General features: G+C 51.2%; 5 protein-coding genes across 5 annotated transcripts; 1 reads left to right on the forward strand and 4 right to left on the reverse strand.

Moving 5' to 3' along the window:
• Positions 1–5,140: 5,140 nt before the first annotated feature.
• HRG_08276 (uncharacterized protein) lies at positions 5,141–7,234 on the forward strand (the record flags this gene model as incomplete). The annotated part of the gene is made up of 11 exons (XM_044866747.1): positions 5,141–5,167; positions 5,259–5,345; positions 5,416–5,536; positions 5,597–5,715; positions 5,760–5,881; positions 5,941–6,078; positions 6,135–6,247; positions 6,295–6,386; positions 6,468–6,737; positions 6,801–7,028; positions 7,106–7,234. 11 exons carry the CDS (start codon positions 5,141–5,143, stop codon positions 7,232–7,234), a joined length of 1,446 nt encoding a protein of 481 aa, XP_044718636.1.
• Positions 7,235–8,266: 1,032 nt separating this feature from the next.
• Positions 8,267–13,176, reverse strand: HRG_08277 (ribonuclease III domain-containing protein; the record flags this gene model as incomplete). Its single annotated transcript, XM_044866748.1, has 5 exons — positions 8,267–9,196; positions 9,254–9,832; positions 9,888–11,441; positions 11,518–12,605; positions 12,657–13,176. 5 exons carry the CDS (start codon positions 13,174–13,176, stop codon positions 8,267–8,269), a joined length of 4,671 nt encoding a protein of 1,556 aa, XP_044718637.1.
• Positions 13,177–13,949: 773 nt separating this feature from the next.
• On the reverse strand, positions 13,950–14,483 carry HRG_08278 (uncharacterized protein; the record flags this gene model as incomplete). Its single annotated transcript, XM_044866749.1, has 1 exon — positions 13,950–14,483. The coding sequence occupies one exon, from the start codon at positions 14,481–14,483 to the stop codon at positions 13,950–13,952; it is 534 nt and encodes a 177-aa protein (XP_044718638.1).
• A 559-nt stretch (positions 14,484–15,042) lies between these two features.
• Positions 15,043–15,621, reverse strand: HRG_08279 (uncharacterized protein; the record flags this gene model as incomplete). Its single annotated transcript, XM_044866750.1, has 1 exon — positions 15,043–15,621. One exon carries the CDS (start codon positions 15,619–15,621, stop codon positions 15,043–15,045), a length of 579 nt encoding a protein of 192 aa, XP_044718639.1.
• A 330-nt stretch (positions 15,622–15,951) lies between these two features.
• On the reverse strand, positions 15,952–17,226 carry HRG_08280 (short chain dehydrogenase domain-containing protein; the record flags this gene model as incomplete). Its single annotated transcript, XM_044866751.1, has 2 exons — positions 15,952–16,214; positions 16,263–17,226. 2 exons carry the CDS (start codon positions 17,224–17,226, stop codon positions 15,952–15,954), a joined length of 1,227 nt encoding a protein of 408 aa, XP_044718640.1.
• Between the last annotated feature and the right edge of the window lie 82 nt (positions 17,227–17,308).

Raw genomic sequence — 17,308 nt, forward strand, 5'->3', positions numbered from 1 at the left:
CTTAAAGACTTTATAAAAGCGCGGATTATTTAATTAGATATCCTTCTTAATTATAATTTATTTAAATATTTATTTTTCCCCTTTAAAGTAAAGGTCGCTTATTACGTAACTTTAATAAAAATAAAGAGGTATAGAGTAAAGAAATCTCTAAGACTTATATTAATAGCCTAAGATCCTTAAAGCGACGTATAAAACTAATAATTAGATAATTATATAGTTAATTACTTTACTAATCCTTAGCTATATACTATATATACTTTAGGTATATACCCTCGTCCCTATTAAACTAAGTAGACTACTTCCTTACTAAGAGGAAGATCTAGCTAGCTTTTAAAGGGTAGGTCTAGCCCCTTATAAGCCTAGTAATAAGGGTACCTTAAGGGTCCCTTATTAGCCCTATTTTATTCCTTTTATATATAAGAGGGATACTAGCGACTAAGGGGTACTAAATATCTTATATAGATAACTTTAGTATCTTTATAACGTTAACCTTAGCTAAGAAGAACGTTTAGTAGCTAGAAGCTATAGCTACTAACTTATTCGAATAAGCTAAGGAGTAAGGGGCCTATTTTAACCCCTTTAAGACGGAACTTATCTACTTTAATAGGTAAAGGCAGCTTATTTTAAAGGGTATAATAGTAAGAGGCCTCCCTTAGTATAGTAGCTAGGAGTCTTCTTTAACTCTAGGCTACTATTTAAATAATATATTAAGAAGAAGGTAGCTTTTATATAAGCTACCTTTAAAAGACTATTCCGCTTAGTCTTTATATAAAGAGGCCTATTATTTAAAGCTTCTAAGTAGCTTTATTAAGCCTATATAACCTCTATAGTAGACTATAGGGCCTAGCTTTAATATAAGGGGCCTAAGGCCCCTAGGAGCCTTATAAAGCCCTTTTAAAGGCTTTAAAACTAAGCTCTTTTAAAGGTCTTAGGGGCCTTTAAATAATCTCTTATTAGGGCCCTAGAAGCTAAAGCGGCCCTACTACTACTAAAGGTACGATTTAAAAGGGCGTGCCTCTCTTATACCTTTTAGACCTTATACTTCTTACTTAGTTACCCTATAAAGCAAGCGTATAACCTAGCTATATAGGATAACCTTACTAACTTAGGCTTTAATCTAAGGGCCTTAAGCTATATTAAGCCCTATATATAGCTCTTTTACTTTCTTAAAGGCCTAGTAGCTATTATAGGACTAAATTATTACTTAGAAAGAAGGAAAGCTAGCTAGGAGCCCTTATAGGCCTTAGAGCCTAAGGCCTTTATAATAATAATAAAGGCCCTTAAGCCCTTAGCTAAGAAGTATTACTAATGCCTCTTAGCTAGCCTAGCTAGCTTAGAAGACTTTAGACTATAGCCCTTAGCCTTTTATACTAACGGCTCTAAGGGGTACCTTAAGGGGCCCCTTATAAAGACTAACGCTTACTCCTTTTATAAAATAGGCCTAGAAAATAAGTCTATTAAAGTATACTACGAGAACCTAGGACCCTCGATCGAAGTAGCTAATATAGAGCTATTCGCGATACTAAGGGTCTTAAAGGACCTAGCTAAAAGGCCTTAACCCTTAAGGCCTAGCCCCCTTAACCCCCTTATTAAGGCTAATATCTCTATAGATAGCTAAGCCGCTATAAGGAAGGTAATAAGCTTCTTAGACCTAGCTATATATTAAAAGGCTCTTAATAAGCCTAGAAGACTTTTATAATATATAGCTATACTAATGCCCTAGCTACCTAAGGATCTTTAGTAACGAGCTAGCTAACTAGCTAGCTAAGAAAGGCTTAGAGGCCCTTACTTAAAGGACCCCTTTAGTCTTTATTAGCTACTTATAAAGAAAGGTCTAGTAAGCTACTAAAGACTATTAAAAGGGCCTCTAGGCTACTAAGGTAGCTAAAGGCCTTAGGGCTAAAGGCCTAAGTAAGTACTATATATCTATTTAAAAGACCCCCCGCTTAGCCCTTAGCCTAGAGAAGGACCTTTTAAGGAGGCCTAGGCCGACCCTCTTAGCTTTTTACTAGCTCCTTTTTAAGGCCGGCTTCTTATTTTCCTTCTTAAAAAGGACTAAGAAAATAGAATAAGACGACTACCGCTATAGCTAAGGAAGGTATATAGCTAGGCACCTTATCTTAAGATGCCCGAACTATAGGAGGGAAAGAGAGGTCCTTTACCGGGCTTCTAAGAGATAAAAGGGGGCCCTTAGCCTACCTCTTCTCTATAGCTTTAAGGAAAGAAGGGAAGCCCTTTTAACCTTCTTAGCTAAAATAGAGATAGGGATAGCTAAGTAGCTCGAAAAGGAGTAACCTAGGGGCCCTAGGGCCCTTAAGGGGGAAAAACACTATATAGGAAGAACTAAACTAACCTTTCTATTATCTTTGCTTTTATAGCTACCCTTTCCCTAACTAGTTATAAGCCCCTAGGCTCTATAGCTAGCTAGGACTACTAATAAGGGCCTTAGCCCTTATTAGCCTTACTATAGCCTTAAAAGCTATATATAAGTAATAATAATAAAAAGCCCTTAATTAAGGAAGGGCTATTTCTAAAAGTAGAAGTAGCGTATTAAAGATTATTAATTTTATATTAAAAATAAACTATTATATTCTTATTTATTATATTTTTAGCTATAGCTTCTTTAAAGTTTAAGAGCTATACTTATTTAATCTTATTAAGTAGTTTATTAATAAATTAAGATATAATAATTTAGTTATATTATAGTAAATTAAAGTTAATTAATTATATAAATAAAAGTATATAAGTATACTAATAAGTAATAGTTAATATATTATTATTTTAAAGCGTTTAAAAAAGAGCAATAAAGAATACTTATAATATAATAGTAATAATAGAGAGATAAAAGGGTCTACTTCGATCCCTTAAAGATAGAACTTATCTACTTTAGTAGGTAAAGGCAGCTTATTTTAGAGGGAGTAATAGTAGGAGGCTTATTTTTCGAGGTAAAGCCCTTAGTATAGTAGCTAGGGGTCTTCTTTAATTCTAGGCTCCTATTTAAATAATATATTAAGAAGAAGGTAGCCTTTATATAAGCTGCCTTTAATAGACTATCCTGCTTAACCTCTATATAAAAAGGCTTATTATTTAGAGCCTTTAAATAGCTCTACTAGGCCTATATAACCTCTATAGTAAACTATAGGGCCTAGCTTTAGTATAAGGGGCCTAAGACCCTTAAGAGCCTTATAAAGCCTTTTTAAAGGCTTTAAAACTAAGCTCTTTAAAAGGTCTTAAGGGCCTTTAAAGGATCCCCTATTTAGCCCTACCGCTATTAAAAGTATAATTCGAAAGGGCATGCCTCTCTTACGCCCTCTAGACCCTATACTTCTTACCTAGTTACCTTATAAGGTAGGCTTACGACCTAGCTATATAGGATAACCTCGCTAACTTAGGCTCCGACCTAAGGGCCTTAAGCTATATTAGGCTATATATATAGCTCTTCCGCTTCCTTAAAGGCCTAGTAGCTCTTATAGGACCTAATTATAACTTAGAAAGAAGGAAAGCTAGCTAGGAGCCCTTATAGGCCCTAGAGCCTAAGGCCTTTATTATAATAATAAAGGCCCTTAAGCTCTTAGCTAAGAAGTAGTACTAACGCCTCTTAGCTAGCCTAGCTAGCTTAGAAGACTTTAGGTTACGGCCCCTAGCCTTTTATACTAACGGCTTTAAAGGGTACCTTAAGGGGTCCCTTATAGAGACTAACGCTTACTCCTTCTACGAAATAGGCCTAGAAAATAGGCCTATTAAGGCGTACTATAAGAACCTAGGGCCCTCGATTAAAGTAGCTAATATAGAGCTATTCGCGATACTAAGGGTCCTAAAGGACCTAGCTAAGAGGCCTCGGCCCTTAAGGCTTAGCCCTCTTAACCCCCTTATAGATACCTATATATTTATAGATAGCTAAGCCGCTATAAGGAAGGTTATAGGTTTCTTAGACCTAGCTATATATATTAAAAGGCTCCTATCTAGCTTAGAAGCCTTTTATAATATATAGCTATACTAGTGCCCTAGCTACCTAGGGATCTTTAGTAATAAGCTAGCCGACTAGCTAGCTAAAAAAGGCTTAAGGGCCCTTACCTAAGGGACCCCCTTAGTCTTTATTAGCTACTTATAAAGAAAGGTCTAGTAAGCTACTAAGGACTATTAAAAGGGACTCTAGGCTACCGAGGCGGCTAAAGGCCCTAGGGCTAAGGGCCTAGGTAAGCACTATACGTCTATTTAAAAGACCCCCCGCCTAGCCCTTAGCCTAGAAAAGGACCTTATAAGGAGGCCTAGGCCGACCCTCTTAGCCTTTTACTAGCTCCTCTTTAAGGCCGGCTTCCTATTTTCCTTCTTAAAAAGAACTAAAAAGGTAGACCGAGATAACTACCGCTACGGCTAAGGAAGGCATATAGCTAGGCACCTTATCCTAAGGTGCCCGAACTATAGGAGGGAAAGAGAGGTCCTTTACCTGGCCTCTAAGAGATAGAAGGGGGCCCTTAGCCTACCTCTTCTCTATAGCTCTAAGGAAGGAAGGGAAGCCCTTCTAACCTTCTTAGCTAAAATAGAGATAGGGATAGCTAAGTAGCTCGAAAAGGGGTAACCTAGGGGCCCTAGGGCCCTTAGGGGGAAAATCACCGCGCGGGAGGAACTAGACTAACCTTTCCTTTATTATTACCTTTATAGCTACCCTTTCCCTAATTAGTTATAAGCCCCTAGGCTCTATAGCTAGCTAGGACTACTAATAGGGGCCTAGGCCCCTACTAGCCTCGCTATAGCCCTAGAGGCTATATATAAGTAATAATATAAAAAAATTTAGAGATATAAAAAGAAAAAGAGTAATAAGGAATATATATAAGGTAATTTTTTTTGGTATATAACTAGCTATAAATATATATAGGGTAACTCCTTAATTCTTTTTTATATATACTTTTATATAGCTAATATAGAATATATATAAGGTAATTATTATTTTTCTTTTTTATATATATTACTATATAACTCTACGCTTATATATTTATCCGTTTAAGTATATATCTATAATTAATATAACGAAGTATAATATAGCCATAGACCCGGGTATATATATAGACGAAAAAAATCTAAAAATGCGTTTTAACTCTAACTTACCTATAGGCCGCCGTAAGGAGGCCAAGGCGCACTTATGGCCTTGGCTATAACCCCGCAGCTAGCCAGTTAGTCTCCCACGGCCAATTAATCCCAACTGCCCTAACATTGCGACTTAAACGACTGACGACACCCGCCTCCTTACGGCTCTCTAGCAGGCCGGCCACCCAGCAGGCCACCTAGCAGGCCACCTAGCAGGCCACCTAGCAGGCCACCTAGCAGGCTACCCAGCAGGCCACCCTGTCGGCAAGCCTGAGCACCGTTGGAAAACCTATCCTTCCTGCATGCGCCCGTGCCCTCTCTGCTATAAAGGGCATTCTCAAGGCGTGGGCCAGCCGCTCTCGCGCGACACCGTCCAAGGCCGTGCAAGCGAAGCTGCTAGACGCTGCTGCAGACAAGAGCCAACAAGTTTCGACGATTGTTAACTCCTCGGGTACAGAGCTTCCGCGAGGCCACCGAGAGTAGTCTCCAGTCAACGGGGGCCTCACCCGAGACGCGGCGACGGCCAAGAGGCAACTGGACGCGACACCCGAGAGCGATCCGTTGCCGGCCAAGAGGGCCCGGTGGACGCCAACCGACGCACAAGAGCCTGTTTTCAAGCAGACGGACAAAGTATGCAGACGTTGCCTGGCGCAAGCCAACGGCTAACGGATCAGACGACTCTGCAACAGCTAGAGCCTAGGCGGCCATACGCCTCATTCCTTAACGACTTGGTCGACCTAGTCCACCAGCACCCCCGTCCACAGTCTCTTTACACCTTTGTATCCGACTGGCTCGAGTTCGTTGGATCGGACAGAAGAAAACGCTGCCGTTCAGACAGCCATTGTTGCCGTTCAGACGACGACCCTGTTTCGAGGCAGCTCACGAGATCGGCGCCCTAGATGGCTTACACACGAGATGCCCATGGTTTTGCGGTGCCGCCGACGCCGTCTTTTATTGGATCTCGCTCGTCCCGAACCGATCCGGACGAAGACCGTAGCCGATCCTCGGCTTCTAGCACAGCCAACGTTCGCAATCCACGGTACCGCTAGAACAACCTACGATTTAATCATATTCATGTTCGACACGCTACTTCTCCGCTACCGGTCATCGTATCCGAACACATCGATTCACTTGGCGCTCAGCGGGACTCCCCTGGGCTCTCGTCTGATGAGTTGAACCAGGCAATACACCGGGTACATGTTCTCGCAGAGGGATGTGATGAGGACCAGGTCACCAAGTTCCTTGATGATACAATATTCCCCGATCCCGAAGTCGACACCACATATGGGACTGCGGGATTGGTGAGTAATTCCAGCACGCTCATGGCGCAGCATCTCGTTCCTGCTGATCCCACAAGTCCCTACCGAGTTACGCAACCCAAGCCAGACAAGCTCTATGGATACTCGGAGAGGACCATGGGAGGGGCTTTTACCCAACCGCGGCTCCTGGCCCAGACCGTACTCGATTCACGAAACCCGGACTATCCGACTGCCACGTCGCGAGGCCTCCGGTTTCCCTTCTTCGCCATAGAGTTTAAGGCCGCCGGAGGTACGCGAGGTGAACTCTGGGTCGCCACAAATCAATGTGCGGGTGCTTCATCAGCATGCCTCAACGCTGTCAGCCAACTCAACACGGCACTTCAAACGTGTCAAGTCAGTTAAACCTCCGTATGCCACCTATGGTTATGTCGTTTCATTAATTGACAGGAGCATTAGAGCACACAATGCGTCGACGACTTATCCTACTGCATTTCTGTAGACAACAAATTGGCCGAATTGTACATCTCATGGAAAGAAGACAATCTGAGCTATTACCTTCAGCAGGTTGACACCTTCGTCCTCTCACGCCCCGAAGAGTTCAAGACCTTTCGCAGTCATGTGCGAAACATTCTTGATTGGGGAAAGGACGCGCGCCTGAAGCAGATTAGGAACGCCTTGGATATCGTCCTTGAGGAAAACAGGAAGAGAGCTTCCGAGGCCTCCAAGTCCCGCCCACCACCGTCTGATGGCTCTTCGACTAGCTGTGGAAAGAGGCGCCAATCCTCATGGCGCGGAAACAGCGGCAGATCCGACAGCGCGCCAGGACAAAGCAACGGAGCAGGGGAGCCGCAATGGGAATGGGATGGGACAATCAGGCGTTACTTTCATAGGAATGCCGATGGAACTCTTACTTGGGCTGAGGCGGAAGGACAGTTGTCATCAGCAAAGGAGTGACGGTAAAGGCCATATGGGGGTTTGAGGTTCCGAGAGACACTGCTCTGTAGTCGACCGGAGTCTCTGGTGACATGCTTGATGAGCGGCTGAGCTTCTGACACCCTTGGCTTGTGGTGTGCTGTGCCCGATTTCCCGGAATCGGGCTTTGAAACTCTTGCTTTACCAAGGACCGTAGCAGACTTCGGCCGTCTCTTCTGGCGGCTTACCCCTCGAATAGCTTGTACGTTACCTCCATCGCCGTGAGCTTCCTCGGCGGTGGACTGCTGGTGCATAGCAACCATCACGAGGCCTTGCTGCTCAATCCACTGCAGCAAGTTATTGTGCAGCTCCACCTTGGACTCGGAAGTTTTTAGCATCTCCTCATCAGGGTCTGCATTGTCGGGACCGCTAGCCTTCCTCAGGATCTAACTTCTTGCTTCAGCTCGTGTCTCTCTTCTCCAACCCCTCGTGAGCACGAAGATGGTAGTCTGGGAACTCAAGCCGGTTTTCCTGCTGGCATTGCTGTGCCGGGTCGGGCCGGAGGCGCACATGGCCTTGCAAGCGACGAGGACTCGAGCCGCGAGCTTTTTTGGGGCGCGGATGGTGAATAGGTCACCGGTTATCATACCCGGTGGCGTGGCGAGGCGTAGATGCCTCGAATGCTATCCTCACCAATCCCACACCTCGGCTCCTACAGCGCCTGCTCTCAATGCGGCCCGTTGCCAAAGAGGCACGTACAGGGGCCACAATGGGACGGGGGGGGGAAGGATTCTGCTCTGCAGACCATGAGGCAGTCCAAGCGCCATTCCGTATCCCAGCCTCAGATCAAGACACCGGTCACGGGTGTGGCCAAGAGATCACGGGGATGCCATGTCCCTACCGCTTTGATTTTGCGTCTTCTTCCTGTTACGGTAAGGCGCTGGTCTTTCTTTTCAAAGCACGTCTCACCAGACACGAGCCACGCATCGTCACGACTCCTTTGCCGGTGCTCACCCCGACTCCCCCTCCGGCTCGCCGGCCGAGCCGCAGCAGTTGCATCCCATCATCTCCCTGTAGCCAGCTCTGTCCACCCCCTCGAGCCTGCGCACCACCGTCTTGGCCACGAGCAGCTTCGCGTCCCGCCCCGTCTTGCCCGCCGCGTGCTCGACGACCTGCTCGTGCACCATGAGCGCACAAACCACGTCGTCGTCCATCATCGCCGCCGCCCCCTGGTCCACCGTGCACGGCACCGCCGACACGTACAGCCGCCAGCTGTGGCACCCGAGCTGTTCCTGGAGCAGGTGCGTCAGCGCCGTGACGGGATGCTTGCTCGTGTACGTATCGTACAGCGCCATGTCCTCAAAGTACGGCTCGATAAGGGTTGCAAAGAAGCGCCGCACGACGCCGTAGTCGTACCCGGAATCCACAAACATGGCGCCGACCAACGCCTCGAGCATATCAGACAGCGCCTTTGGCGGGTGCGACGTCGTAAGCCAAAAGTCCCGACGTGCCTCGGCCCCGCTGGCCTGGGCTTCAAGCACGGCAGCCTCCTTTGCCCGTTCCAGCTCCTCGACGAATTCGCTAAGCTGGCCGACTAAAGACGACGTCGTCATCAAAAGGTGCCTCTGGAGACCGATCTGCACGCATAGGCAGCCAAAAAAGTGATTCGACGTCATGGCCATTTTGTGTTCTGTCATCCACTGGGGATCCGCGTCGGGGAAGCGCTGGAAGAGGTAGTCGACAATGACAAGGTCCAGCAGAGCATCGCCCAAGAACTCGAGCCGCTGGTAGCTAGGAATTGCCTCGTACGGGTACGACGGGTGCTTGAACGCGCTCCGAAGCAGGTTGGGCCACTGGAAGCGGTAGCCTGTTGCTTTTTCGATGGCGACGACGGCCGCTCGTGGTGCCGCAGATGCAGGCGCCGACTGCCAGGCCGGCATCTTAAAGGCATCGTAGTAGTCGCCGAATCTGAGCATTCTGTGGTTCTTACTCTTCACCATCTTGGTCACGGCCTTGACGGCCAGGTCCATGTCGCCTTCCTCGGCGCCACTCATGTAGGCCGCCCCAATCAACGCCTCGCAAACGTCTGCAACCGACTTGTCCGAGAGGCTATGCCAGACCTCCGTCTTGGGCATCTTGCCCTTTTTGAGACGAAGGTTGGGATACCAGGTGCGTCGATCGAACGACTTGGACCGCACGTACTCTTGGATTTTGCGGTCGACTGCATGGTTGAAGAGGTTCTTGTTGCAGATAAGAATCATGCGCTCAACGTGGCACTCAAACTCATCCGAGTTAGGATTCAAGGTAAAGAGGGAGATGGTTGTGGCCATCTTGAGAAAGGCGTCTCCGAGGAATTCCAGTCGCTCATAGTTGGACCCCATGCCGACTTGAAAGTCGACTTGTTCTTGACCGTGCGCCTCGCTATTTGAGCTGTCCTTTGTGAGCGCCTCCAGCGCCATGTCTGGCCGGATATCTAGGTCGAGCAGGCTACATGCCTCGAGCGCAATCAGCTCTGAGTCGAGGCGGTACATCATGACCGGAACTATCAAGGCCATAGACACTACGTTGATGGGCAGCTATCTTTGTCAGCTGCGGCTTCTTGGCGCCAGTCGATGATGACAATTCACCAACCTTGGAGATTCGTAGGGGCTCGAGAATGAGCCAACAGCGCATATCTTGCGTCTGGTCAACATTGTACTCGTCGAGGAAATTTCGTCGCAACGGCAAGAGCTCAGCATTGACAACAGGCTGGTCATCTGACCACTGCTGTCTCTTTCTGGACTTGATTGTAAGACTGTTGCTGTACTCGGCAATGGTCTGGTCGCTCAGCCGGTATGACCTGCTCTTCGGCAGAGGAGCGCCTGGGGGAACAGGGTCATGCGGCTTGATATTCTTGTTAATGCCGTGGATGATGAACTTCCGAGACCCATCCCAAGGGTCCATAACCAGCTTGTTGTCAAAGAAGTTCTCTGGCGCACCGCGCCAGCTTGGTGGCTCCGACTGCGCCAACACCTTGAGAAGTTCCCAGTCAACACGGGCAGCGCCGTTAGCCAATATGCTTTCGCCTGCGTCAAGAGCAACAGCCGGCGCCAGAAAGTACGGAATATCCTCTGGTTCCGCATCGTACTCTTTGCTGAATATGTCTGCGAATACAGTCAAGGTGAAGTCTGTCAGGGCGTCCACTTGACCAGGAGATACCTTTAGGGACAACTGCGACGGCAGCAGCCGCATGGCCGAAGTGTTCCCCTTGTCAAAGTAGAGCATTGTGGGCTTGAAGGCCGGCAGTGGGCGTCGGGTCAGAAGAACCATGGGACTTATGGGCCTCCCGACCGCGACCGGGCTGTCCAGAATAAGGACAGCCTCAAACAGCTCTGTCGGGGCCTGTGGACCGAGCTGAGACCACATGTCTGACTTGACACGCATCGGGTAGCTTTCTTTCTTGTTGGAGCTAAGCGCTAAGCGGGCATTCCGCATTGCGGGCAGCCGCTTGCTGAGAGTCGGCTGTAGATGGTTGTTGATGTACTTCTTCTTGATGAGCTCGACGCAAGCTTCAAACGCCGCCGAGCACCTGGCGAGCTGCTTGTTGCGCTGAGGGTGTCCGTTGATCGACTTGATCGGGCTTGAATCTGGCAGAATGACTGTTGCGAGGAACCTTTTGCGGGTGTAGGCAAACGTCACGACGTATTCTACCACTGCGTCGCTGGAGAGTGAGGACACAAACTTGGCGAGCACCTCAAGGCTCGAGACAAAGGTGAGGCGTGCTCCCGTCTCCTCTATCTCGTAGACTCTCTGAGCGACGCGCTCGTTGTCAGTCGCCAAGGACAAGTCAATATCATCCTGAATCTTTCTATCGGCCGGCAGGGCGGAGCAGAACCGCCGGAGGGCGTTGGCGTCTCTTGTCGCTTGCTTAAGCCGTCGTAAGTGATGCATGTTGCCCTGCTCTAGCATGCTTATGTATGTTGACTGCGCTTGACGGGCACGACCCTTGGACTGGATATACTGGATGGCGGAGTCGTAGAGGTCAAAGCGAATGATAAAGTCACACTCGGGGATATCAATCCCTTCCTCAGCGACCTGCGTGGCGAACAGACAGTTGATCTCGCCCCTTTTGAACCTTACTAGAGTCAGGACTTGGTCGCGGAAAGACATGTTTGCTATGCTCGATGAAAGGGCCTGGGAACCGACCTAGGAAGAAAGAATGAAGACGTTAGCGAAGAATCAAGGTGCCAGCGAAATATAAAAGTCTGCATAAGCAACTTACGAGATAGGACGGCCGTATTTCTGAAATACGCTGGTCAACATGTTGAAAAGCATCTGCAAGGAGGAGGGCCGTATATCGTTTCTGCACAAACACAATGCAGCGCTGCGCGTTCTGGTTCGAAAAGGCCTCGTCGAGGATTTGCCGGAGTGTCCTGAACTTGGAGGAGAAGCAGGCCAAACTGTCCCGAGTCGGCGTCTTGAGTGGATCGTAGTTTCGGATAAAGCTCTGGGCTTGGCGCATGGCAGCGAGCACGCGATCCGCTTCGCTGGATCCGTCGGGCGCGAACATGCCGCTGCTTACTGTCTCTGCCTTTGCCGTGCGCTTGATGACCTCTTCGTCGGTTATGAGGAGCTCCCAGTACCTGTCAGCACACCATGGGCCGAGGGTCGATGCTGCTTCCTGGGTGGCTTCAAAGTGGACGCGATACAGGGCGTCGTCAAAGAGTAGACTCTCGATTTGCTTCCAAAGGGGCGTCCGCGCGTCTTTGGGCCCGAGCAGCCTGTCGTAATATTCCTTGATCTCAATCTGGCGACGACGAGCTTGACTTTCGATAAGAACCTCGTCGGACACGGTGGCAATTTCGCTACAGAGGATCGTCTCCAGCTCAACTGCCGAGGCGCGCAGGTCGCGAGTCTGCGCATCGACGGGAGAAGCCGTCATTCCAAGAATGCGAGGACGGTTCACGGCCGGCTCACGGAGGTAGTGATCCTTGATGATTCTCGCGTATGGGTGGTTCTTCTTGGTATGGTGGGCCTCGTCAAAGATGAGCAGGTTGACCTGGTTGATGCGCAGAAAGCCGTTGTTGAGACAGTCGAGCAGGATCTGTGCAGTGCAGACAAAGACCATGTTGCTGGCTAGCTGCTCGTCCCAAAATTCCTTTGTTCTCATGACGCCCGCCATTTCGCCGTGGAACTTGGCGACGGGATGCTCCAAGTTGGCCTTGAGCACGCTGTACTGCTGGAAGCACAGGGCGACCTTTTCCACGAGGAAAAAGGCCACTTTGCGGGACTCGCCAACGGCGCGTCTCTCGAGCTCTTGATCCAGCGTGTGCCTGAGCAAAAGAGCGGCGATGAGCGTCTTGCCTGATCCTGTGGGCTGGTCAGATGGGAGCGCTAGAACGCATGAAGGCGAGGACTTGCCTGTATCGAGAACGATGATGATATTCTTTTCCTTGGCTCTCTCAAAGAGGTCGATCTGATACTCGCGAGGAGAGACAATGATCTTCCTGTCCTCGTTGCTCTGGATCAGGCGGGCTGTTGACAGGCGATCCACGGCTCGGGTTGAAGCGTCGGCGGCGACTCGGGTGTTGGAGCGCTGGCTCTCCTGTATCCACGTCTGAAAGGCAGCGTCACCGCGGCGTCTGGTGGCAGTCGGCAGGCGATCGACTTGGCTGTTGACGGGCAGGCGGTACTTGTCGATGCCATCATCGTCGCTCTCGCTATCATCAGCATCGCCGGGGTCGGCATCTTGGACTGTGTCTGGGCCAAGGATGTCCGGCCTGGCAACGGGCAAGGCTGAGAGAGATGACATCTGTGCCTGTGTCGCGGACTTGAAGCCTCCTTGGAGGGTGAGCTCGGCCGCTGTCATAGTCAGGTTGAGCTGCGAGTCGGACGACGTCGAGGGCAGCGAAGAAGCCTCCAACTGCTGTTGCCAGGACATGATGCCTTTGAGGGGCGCACTTGACGAATCTATCCAGGCGCGTGAGACGCCCTCAGAGTCGATCAAAGAGCATATCGTGCCACTTTAAAGAGGTTCAAGATGGTCTTGTTTCTCGGCAAAGACGGGGATGGCTGCGTGCACAAGGAGAACTGGTCAGTCGAGGACTGGTTGCGAGCCCCACAGAGTCGAGGAAGAGAGGGGAAATGAAGAAAAAGAGCGTAGAGAAGAGAAGGGTTCAAAGAAGGCATGGCGAACAGGAAACGGGCGGCCGCAGATTGCTGTGCTGGATCACAAAGGGTGTTGCCGTGCAAGGTGAACAGGTCAGCACGTGCCCTCGACTGGTTAAAAATCCACCTCACCTGACCCGATGCAGCAGTAATAACAACAAAGTGGCCCTGCTGCCCACCACCACAGCGACTTGCTACGAGCCTCGACGGACACATCAGCTCCAAGTGCTCCCGTCACTGGTCCGATGGAGGCTGGCTGTGATGCACACGACGACCAGGGCAGCAGCAACAAGCCTCAAGCCAACATTGCAGACTCGCTGCCTCCCGCATCAACAACCTCGAGCGTCAAATCACGTCACGAAAGACAACAATTGACGAGAGTGGTGGTCGTCTTGCCAGTGGTCAGGAACACAACCTGTTTCTCCGTCACCGCCCAACAGGGTGCGATATACCAGAAACTTCACACCGTCCCACGCCAACTCATGACGCCATTCGCTGCTTGAGTCACCTCCCCCATAACAAATACCACAGCTACCCAATCCCTGCTCAAACGTCAAGCCACACAATCTCATTCACGAGATCAAGGTCGGCGTACTTTCCCCGTACCCCCTTCATCCAAGCCGCCTCAATCTCTACGGCGGCCACGCGGAATCCCCTGTGCGCTTCCGTCCCAATCACCCTGTACGCGTAATATCTACGAAACTCCCTCTTGAGCCGCTCGTAGTCTTCCGTCAGCCGCTTGGTGTAGTCATCGCGCTTCTTGAGCTCCTCGGCCGCGTCCGTCTGCTTCGAAAACACCCGCTCCGCAGTAGCGTTTAGCATAAACTGCTGGAGCATCAGGCGGTACACGATGCCAAAGCACACCCGTCTCGCCTCCGTGTTTTCGTTGGCGAGGAGCGAAAAGTCGACGTCGACGTAGCAGTTCTCGGCATACATCTTCCCAACCACCTCTGCCGTCGGAAGGACAACCATGTAAAGCAGCTCCATCTCCCACAGGTCGAACTCTTCCAGGGCGCCCTCGACGTGGTCGACCATACGAACGCCGACGCACTTTGGGTTCCGGGGCCTTGACGAGCTCATGACGGCTCTTGGAAGAAGAGATTCACGGGCTGAATATTCGGAATAGCCATTTGGTGTCCAGTGTCGAATGTAGGCCGGCGAACGCAAGCTGAGGAAACTGGGAGGCTGCTTGGCGTTTGCAGCCGGGACGGGACGCATGGAGCCTCTTATATCTGGGTTTCTGCGTCGGCTGCCGGAAGAAACAGAGCCTCGGGCTCAGATTGAGCGCACTGCTTCACACCTGGTGGTCGAACAAGACAAACGCTCCGTTCCTGGCTCGGGTCGCGCAGTGAACAGAAGACGCAAACATATCTTGCGGGACGCAGAATAAAAGCTCTCCCCGTTCCAGAGCCCGAGAGATCCCTGACACAGATTATTATCTGCCAGTACCCGTAAGCCTACACCAGTGTCACCCAGATACCGAGGAAATACAAAACGCCTTGATCCTCAGCCCTGCCTGGGTTTGTTGCCCCCTTTGAATTTGCCTGTCCGAACGGGGACTTGCTTTTCTCCTTTTTCGCGACCAAAAGAGTCCATACCAAATCAACCCGTTTACGCCAGCCTCAAGGCAGCGACTCCCTCACAATGCGATAATGTTCCGAGTTCCGCAGTCTGTCGTGCCACCGAGGCTCCTCGCCGCCGTCTCGCAGGCCCAGTCCCAGTTCTGCTCCATCTCCCTGGTCAAGCACGAACTGTAGTTCTTCCTCCTGACGTCGTACGAGTGAAAGACGTGCTGGTTTTTGAGGTCGCGAATATCCCTGCGAAGTAGCCCCGTAGCCACCTGGCACTTGACAAACCAGTTGATGCGGTCCAGGCCGAGCATCTGGCGCCACATGGACGCGTACGACATGGCGTCGAGTTCCTCAATCATGTACTCGCGAAGCCGTATCCCGTGCAGCAGTCCCGCCATGTGATGCTCCGGGCCGAAGCGCCGGTCGTCGGTCGGCCGGAGGTCCAAACGCGTCGGCTCCTCGAGCAGGAATCGGGCGAGGGCTGATCTCGTGGGGATGGGGATCCAGAAGTCGTCTGCCAGGGGCCGATAGGCCAAGTAGCGGCCGAGGTCTGCCACGGAGCTGACGGGCATGCTCCCGATACCCCGTGGAATATCGTCCGACAGGCTCGGAGCCTCGTAGGACGCGCCGCCGGCGGGGACAATCATGGGTGGTGGGTAGGCGGGGAGGACGCCGATGCGCTTCTCGTGCGAGCCCGTTCAGTGTCTTTTGTCGTGCAGCGTAGGTGAAATGCAGTTGAACAGCCAGTGGAACATGTCGGCAGAGATCATTAACGCTTTTATCTCGGAGCCTGCGTTGTCCAGTGCCTGAATAACATGCGTTGAGAGCCTGAGCAGAGCAAGTCGCGGCAAGCTGCGTCAATCCGAGGGACCCAAACGCTTAACAGCAGGATATAACTCTGCGAGCACAAAGCATCCACGCAGGCTCAACGACCGTTTGACTCCCAGTAGACATTGCAATATTCCCTTTTCAATCGTTCAAGAGCTCGCTTTGCCGTCTTTCTTCTTGGGCTTTGCGCCGCCTTTTTGTTTCTGCTGCCTTTGTCGCTCCTTGCCCTTGCGAATCGTCTCAACAAGGCCGCCGACCTCTTCCATCTTTTTCCTTTCTTCCTCTGCGTTGGCCTGCCTTTCTTGCTCGACCTTGTTTGCGGCCCTCTTTTTGGCCTGCTGCTTCTCCACCCGCTCAATCAGCACGTCGCTCTCCTCCCAAAGCGTCTTGGCCACCTCGTCCTCCTTGACCTCTGCGCGCGCAAAGTCCACCTCCATGCACTCCTTGACCAGCCTGCCACCGGCGCCACGACCGAGCTCCGAGTCCATTGCCGCGTACAAAAGGGACTGCGCGGCGCGGTACGGCGACTTGAGCAGGAACCACGGCAGGGCGTAGGCGGCCAGGTAGAGGGCCAGGCCGGAGAGGGAGCCGCGGGTGAGCCAACGTCGAGATCCAGGAGTGCGACTGAAGCCCGGGTCGACGAAGATAACGCGGGCATTCATGGGCAGCTGGTCCGGCCGCTTGTAGGCGTCGAGGTGCTTCTGGAAGGCCTGGCCGAAGACGTTGAGGGCAAGTTTGCTCCGCGCGTACGCCACTCCAGGAGACCAGTTGGATTCGGCAATGGGTTGTCTGAGGGACGGCGATGCAATGTAGGAGGAGCAGGTTGCAAGGATGATGCGTACGTCGCGGTCAAAGGGCTGCGCCTTGATGGCGGGGCTCAGTATGCCCAGCAGGTGGAAGTTGGCGAGAAAGTTGACCATCCACGTCTCTTCTATGCCCTCGTCCGTCTCTTTCCTAGATCCGCCGGGCGGCGTCAGGGTGGCAGCGCAGAGGACCAGCATGTCGAGCCTACGGGGCGGCGCGTTGTCGATCCATTTGGTCGCGAAGCGGCGGATGCTGTGCAGGCTGGAGAGGTCGACCTGCTCTGCATAGATGAGGTTGTTGCCAGACTTGTCGCGGAGGTCTTGGATATACTCGACGAGAAAAGGGTCCGACGGGGCGGTGTGCGTGAGCAGGACGAGCTGGGCGCCGCGGGCCGCGAGTTCCTGGGCGGCCTGGGCTCCGATCCCCGAGGTGCCGCCCGTGATGAGCACCACCTTGCCGTGGAGGGGCCTCTCTGCGTCATTGGACCGCCCCGACGTCCAGCGCTTGAGGGTGACGAGGAAGGTAACGGTCAGGCAGGTGTAGAAGACGAGCCAGCGGTTGTCTCGAAGCCAGTCGGGCGGGCCATGCTCGACCATGTGGAAGATGAAGGGGATGGGCATGCTGGGCGAGTCGACGGACCGGGGCAGGGGAAAGACTCGAGGTTATGGACGCTTGTTTCGGCCATTGGGTGACGCTGAGGGC

The sequence above is a fragment of the Hirsutella rhossiliensis genome (genome assembly GCF_020360975.1).
Source record: "Hirsutella rhossiliensis strain HR02 chromosome Unknown scaffold00009, whole genome shotgun sequence".
Classification (NCBI taxonomy): Eukaryota; Fungi; Ascomycota; class Sordariomycetes; order Hypocreales; family Ophiocordycipitaceae; genus Hirsutella; species Hirsutella rhossiliensis.